The 6904-nt window shown below is 44.3% G+C and overlaps 1 protein-coding gene across 1 annotated transcript; it reads right to left on the reverse strand.

Annotated features, from left to right (window-relative positions):
• Nucleotides 1-2899: 2899 nt before the first annotated feature.
• On the reverse strand, nucleotides 2900-6687 carry LOC121851091. The gene is given in 5 exon segments (XM_042344605.1): nucleotides 2900-3100; nucleotides 3234-3379; nucleotides 4411-4562; nucleotides 5256-5307; nucleotides 5310-6687. Coding segments are annotated over 5 exon segments (1059 nt in total). The 5' UTR covers nucleotides 5818-6687.
• Nucleotides 6688-6904: the final 217 nt, after the last annotated feature.

A 6904-nucleotide genomic window follows, 5' to 3' on the forward strand; every position in this document is an offset into this window, starting at 1 on the left:
GCAGTATGCGCACGGCCTCCCGCATGGTCGTAAAATCTATCAGGTCTTGTAATAGTTCGACTAAATCGCCGCGTGAATGGCCTTGTACGTGAACATGAGGATGAGGAGTCGAAGGCTTTGTGGGCATCCAGTGAGGCGACACAGAGAGGGCGACAAACAAGAAGTACTATACTGGAAAATAGCGTCGAGGGTAATTGTGTTTTCACCCGAGCAGAACGCTCTTTGTGCGGAACTAATGATATGCTCTGTGAGCATCGTTTTACAATAATTCTATGGAATAATCTTGAAATAGTGGATGATAGAGTTATGGGATGGAATTGTCCTGCTTCAGTTGGGGATTTATCTTTGGGGATTAAGGTAGAATGATTAGCCCTGAAGGTCAAGGGAAGGTAGGAGTAATTTAACCATAAATTGAACATTTGCTCAGGTAACGGGACCGCAGAGATTCGGGAGAGGAAACTGATATACTACTGATGCAGGCGCGGACCTCCTCCTCTCTAATCGGGAGCACAAGCTCCCAGATAGTGGGTTTGGGATCCATGGGCCTGTTGTCAGAATGAGAACGTTTTTAAAATATTGGCCCAATAACTATAGGTATCAGTGGGAAGGGACGAGGATGCTTCCTCGGACCATGTCCGTCCAGGCAGATTTGGGCTAATTTCCTACGGTTTTTCCTGTAGATATTTTGTATTCGTGCATAGGCCTTCCGCCTAGCAGCCCTTTTCTCCCTGCTAGGCCTTTTGTTACATTAATTGGTTTGTTACTGGTGGGCCTCCTGTCCCTACCTTCGACATGCCTGGTCCGGCAACCTGATTAGTTGTTCTGCGTGTTTATTTATTAGGGTTAGGGATAGTTGTTAGGTAATTTTCCGTTTTTACCTTCTTTGTATACTTCTGCAATTGGATGTTAGTTCATTCAGCAATAAACACAGTCACACAGTTCAATCACTAAGAGTACATTTATTCATCTAAATCAGGACCAGTCAGTTTCAGTCTGGTACAGAGTTAGGGTCGTAGCTTCACCAAGCTGACGACCCCGTTGTGGATTCAACAATGACATTTATACTTAGAATCACAAGTATGGGGAGTCTTCGCCTCCAATCGTTAGATTTGGCCATAGGTCACAATGTGGTCGAGCTTAGCCTCACGTACATAGGATGTGTATTGGGCATTGTCTCATACTCCAAGGCTGCGGTTAGTCTGCACATACATCTGTTGATTCGGTTTACCTCCTTCATGGAACCAGTCGTAATTGGTTCCATGCAGTTGAGCTGCACGTTTCTAAGATCAGATGACACAGCCTGCTAAGCTTCTCATGCAGGGTTTACTAAAGGTTATAACTTTCTGCCTTTTTATCTATCATTCCCTCTTTTATAATCTTATTAACATTGCCATGTGCCGGTACAGTCCCAATTTATTTTCTCGGATGCCTCTTGTTGCCTTGTGACAATTTAAAGATGCATCGTCATAGATGGGATCAATTGTACTTTGCTTTCACGGGTCAGATTAATAATCCTCCATATCATAGATATTCCACTTGGTTCCTGTAAGCTTTTTACCTGATCTCGCATGTGCTGGACAATATTTGTGATATTCTCAGAACTGTCTGGTATATAGGTACAACATTCAGAGCCAATCAAGGCACAAGTACCTCCTTTCTCTGCTAGCAAAATGTCCAAGGCCATTCGGTTTTGTAAGGCTACTGTGCGAATGGCAACCATTTCAGCTGATAATTCTGTCAATGCATCTGCTGTCTCATTTGCCACACTTTCTAAAATTGTTTGTAATGTTGCTAATTCTAGATTTGTGCGGAAGAGTCCATATGGAGGAACAAACATCCCAAACATTTGTTCATACTATATCAGTGCTCTCCGTGTCTATGCTGCAGGGCAGGGTGGTCAGTTAATTGGGTAAGGTGAAAGTATGGGACCACATATCCCAAGTAACATGAACCAGTCCAGTCAAGTGGGAGCCAGGGGTACGCTCTTGACCACATATAAGGTAGGTGTTATTCGGTGCCTCTACCACTTTCCCTGATAGCTGTACCTCAGCTTTATCCGGAGAAAGAACCATTGCTCGTGCAGTTAGTACATTCAGTGAGATACTTGCAATCTTTCCTGTGTCGCCACATATCCGAATGATACACGCTCAGTGCAGGCACTGGTCCAACAACAGTGCCTTGACTATTATAACTGTATCCCTCTACTAAACAGATGTTACCCCGGTGTTTTAGGGACGGTAAACATGGCGCTTCTTTCTTCCAATCGAATTTCCTTATATATATCCATTAATTTGTGGAGTCCTGTAGCTCAGTAGTTAGAGCACTCGCTTTGCAAGTGAGAGACCTGAGTTCAATTCCAGGCAGAGGGCGAAACCTCGGGCAAGTTTCCTTACTCCACACAGAGCCTAATAATAATCTCTCCAAAACCAAAACCAATAATAATTGGTCATTTTCAATCTACGACTGTTTGTGGGACATTGCTGTGCGCAATTGGCTGCCGCGTTCGCCCACAAATATACAGTCAATTCACTTTACAGTGTGTTCTGTGAAGCGCTTTGGGACGTCCTCCCGACGTGAAAAGCGATATATCAAATGCAAGGATTATTATTATTATTATTATATTCTCCTGTCCTTCACATGTCACCATACTCACATCAAACGCCCCCACCGCTTGGAGTCCTAGAACAGTTTTCAACCTTTGTCAATGGTATCACATTAAGGGGAAAACCAGTCTGAGAACTATGGGGTATTTGAATACATACCCAACACCTTGTCACACTTGACGCCTTTGCTGCTTATGTGCAGCCAAGAGATATGTATTCCTCCCCAGACTTGTTACCAGTCCAAACCATAGTCCAAGACTGAGAGTCCGTAGCCATGCCATCTTGCTAGTTGCTTCTTACGGCGGTGGTGTCTTCTTGCAGTGGCTATCGTGGACCCAGGTGTTTCGTTCCGCAATCCGTACTGCCGTTGGTGTGGTTAGTAGCACCTGATATGGTCCTGTCCACTTTGGTTGATGCCAATGCTTCCTTTTGATGTCCTTAATCAGTGTCCAATCTCCTGGCTGCAGTGGGCATGGCTCGGTGTTCTCATTCAGTTCCTGGGGAGGTAATACATTTCTCATAGTCATTTTATTCTGAAACATTTTTTTCATGTATCCTGCAAGTCCGGCCTCCTCCAATTCTGTACGTTCTCCAAGCATGTAATATGCTCTACCCATAACAATTTCATACGGGGAGTTTCTTGCTCCCAGGTGTAATTCTCATACTTGTCAGTGCTAACGGTAGACATGCCACCCAACCCTTCCCTGTGGTTTCCATGGCTTTCTTCAGCTTATTTTTAAGTGTCCCGTTATGTCTTTCTACCATTCCTGCAGACTCTGGATGGTAGGCACAGTGGTTCTTTAAGGTTATCCCCAAGTGGATCCCCACATTTCTTAGGACCTCATTCTTAAATTCCGGCCCATTATCACTGTATAATATTCGCGGGATACCCCATCTTGGTATTATTTCTCTGCATAATATCTTTGCCACTGTTACTGCATCCACATGGGTGGTGGGGAAAGCTTCTACCCAACCCGAGAAAGGACATACCATTACTAGGCAATATTTTTTTCCTTCGCATACGTTCAGATGGATGAAATCCATCATCCAATGAGAGAAGGGTTCTTTTGCCAATGGAATCTTGCCTTGTTTACATTTTAGTTGTCCTTGTGGGTTATTGCGTAAACATGTTATACATTGTTGACAAAATTTTTGTAAATAAGTGGTTAGTCCGAATGTCGTATATTGTTGGTCTATCATTGTCCTCATCCCTCCTTTTGAGACATGGCATTTGCCATGGCTCAATCCTGCTGCAATGGGAAACAATGATCGTGGTAAACTGGCAGTCCAGTGTTTCCAACCCATATGCCGAATGTGTTTAGTTTGCATCCCATGTTTTTCCATCCTCGCTTCTCAAGGGTGCCTGCCTCTGATTGCACGTTTTAATCAATGTCATGTCAATCGAGGGTGGTGTTTGTGACACTAATACTTCTGCAGGGGCACTGCCTGGGCAGTTTTATCTGCAAAGGCATTTCCCCTTGACACCAGGTCTTCGCAGAGTGTGGGCAACACACTTAAGTATCGCTAATTGTTTTGGGAGTTGTAATGCATCAATTAGGTTCAATATTAAATCAGCATGGGAAATTGGTTTACCTGTGGAGGTAACCATACCCCGGTTTCGCCACTGTCCAGCAAATATGTGGCAAGTAGAATGGGCATATTGTGAGTCTGTATAGATGTTATTAATTTTTCCCTTCCCCAGTACACAAGCTCGGTAAGCGCCACAAGTTCAGCCATTTGTGCCGAATATCCTGTTGGGAGTCTGGCTGCTTCTACTACCGTGTCCTGAGTGCATACAGCGTACTACTTTGGGAACGGCCCACCATGTCCTTTTTGCATGAACCGTCCACAAAGTATGTCACATCTGCATTCTCAAACCTTGTGTCCGCCAAATCTACTCGCGCCGCTACTGACTGTGAGGTCTTTTCTAAACAGTCGTGAGGGCTACCCTCGGAGGTACTGGCAGCAAGGTTGCCGGATTCAACACGTGCATCGTTCAATGGTTAAATTTGGGCAGGTCAGCAATGTGGCCATACAGGATAGCTGGCGTGCTGGCGATAGGAAGGCATGTTTAGTTTGAGCAATAATACCGAAACTGCATGTGGAACCAACAACTTCAATGGTTGGTACAGGACCAGGGGCAATGATGCGCGAACAGCCAGAGCTGCTGCTTCTACTGCTTGTAAGCAGCAAGGAAGGCCTCGAGCCACCGGATCCAGTCGGTGTGAGTAATAAGCCACGGGTCGCATTCGCGTTCCAAATGGTTGTAAGAGGACAGATGCCATAAACCATTTTTAACGCAACAGTTTGAGTGTATGGCTTTACAGGGTCAGGATGCGCCAAGTTTCTGCCCTAGATAAAATGGTTTTTATAATTTCAAATGCCTTTATAGCCTCTGGATTCCATTCAATTGCATCCTGTGCCTTCATAGGGGCATCATAAATCAGCCCTAACAAGGGCTGAGTTAGCTCCGCATATGAAGAGATCCATGCACGGCAGAAGTTAGTCATTCACAAAAATGACATCATCTGTTGTTTAGTTTCGGGTCGCGGAGCTTGCATTATTGCAAGCTTTCTGTCTTTTAATAAGGATTTTCCTTCCCTAGAAATTGCATGGCCCAGATATTTGACCTCGGGTAAACAATATTGCAACTTTTTTTGGCTCACTTTATGTCCCCATTCTCCCAAAATTTTAAGCAGGCCAGAGAATCTTGGCGGCAAATTTCGTTGGATGGGGAACATATAAGTATGTCATCTACATACAACAAAACTTGACTGCCACCCGGGGGCTCAAATTTTGCCAGATTACTTTCCATACATTGTGAGAATATGGCCGGGGATTCAACAAATCCCTGTGGACATCTGGTGTACGTATATTTCCTTCCCAAAAATGTGAAGGCAAACCAAAATTGGGAGGCCTTGTCAACCGGAATAGAAAAAAACGCATTTGCTAAATCAATTACTGTAAACCAAGCTGTATCAGGTCGCAAATTGTTCAGCAAGGTATTGGGGTCGGGTACAACTGGGGTCCGGGGAATCACTGCCTTATTTACAGCCTGTAAATCCTGAACCAATCGCCACCCTTGTGATGGCGCTACCTTTTTTACTGGGAACAGGGGGGTGTTACATGGAGAGTCAGGGCAATCCACTATGATGCCCTTCTCCTTAAGTTCCTTAATTATGGGTTCAATTCCTTCAATGGCCTCTGGTTTCATAGGATACTGCCGTTGGTATGGGCGGTGTGTTCCTTTTGGTATGATTTTAATAGGTTCAATCCCTTTTATTAGTCCTACGTCAGCTGATCCTTTGGACCATAGAGCATCAGGCAGAGCATTCAACTCCGCCTCCTGTTCTATTTCCACTCCTAACAGTCAGGGAACCATCTTCCCTGAGTGCATCTTCCTAACTCTTTCACATTGATACACCCAATTCAAACATTGTGAGTAGAGACCTGTCCTCGGGGAATACCATATCCCTGCATCCTGAGTCTCTTCCCAATCCTGTGCTTTTATCCCACAATCTACCAGGTTACCCACTTGTTGCCATGACTTTTTGCATCTCTTTGCAATTGATACATGGGGGTTCCCTTCTCCCTGGTATAGCTGATCATCTAACGGTTGGAGTAAAACTTTCCCTCCCATATCAGTTGCATTCCAATATATACATTGAATCGTTAATCGTGTGGAACTTCCCAATTTGAAATGTCTCTCATATGGCAACGAACTTCCCCCTTTTTCACGGTACCACATGGTACAGTGCAGATCCTCAGGCAGGTGGAAGTCACTTTGTTCCATGACCCGCTGGTGTGCCAATCTAAGCAGTTCCTGTTGGAATTGTCCTGGCCCTTCCTTTAACTGTAGGGCATAATAGTATTGTGGTTCCCCCCTTTCTTGGATAATTAGGGTATCTTCAATTTTTTTTTGTACGTAACCTTAACTGCTTCCCATCGGTCGTCACCCATAGGTATCACTCCTAACTTGAGTTTAGTTAACACATCTCTCCCTAGTAAATTAACCGGGCATGTCATTGATATAACCACTTGTGCTTCTACAGTCTCTTTATTCTTGTAACAGAATTCAAGAGGTTCCGTGACGCATTGTGTTTCTAAGTCTCCGGACGCTGACCGAATATCAATTTTTTCCTGACTCTTTTTATAAGGAAAAGTTGCGTCTCTCATCGTAATAACCGTTCTACATGCTCCTGAATCGCATAAAAACGGTATGTCAATTCCATTCACTCTTAATGTCAACCAAGCACTCCCAGGAGACTGTATTAACGCTAATATACGTTCAGTCTCCTCTC

Source organism: Callorhinchus milii, unplaced genomic scaffold, assembly GCF_018977255.1.
Source record: "Callorhinchus milii isolate IMCB2004 unplaced genomic scaffold, IMCB_Cmil_1.0 Scaffold29, whole genome shotgun sequence".
NCBI classification, from domain to species: domain Eukaryota; kingdom Metazoa; phylum Chordata; class Chondrichthyes; order Chimaeriformes; family Callorhinchidae; genus Callorhinchus; species Callorhinchus milii.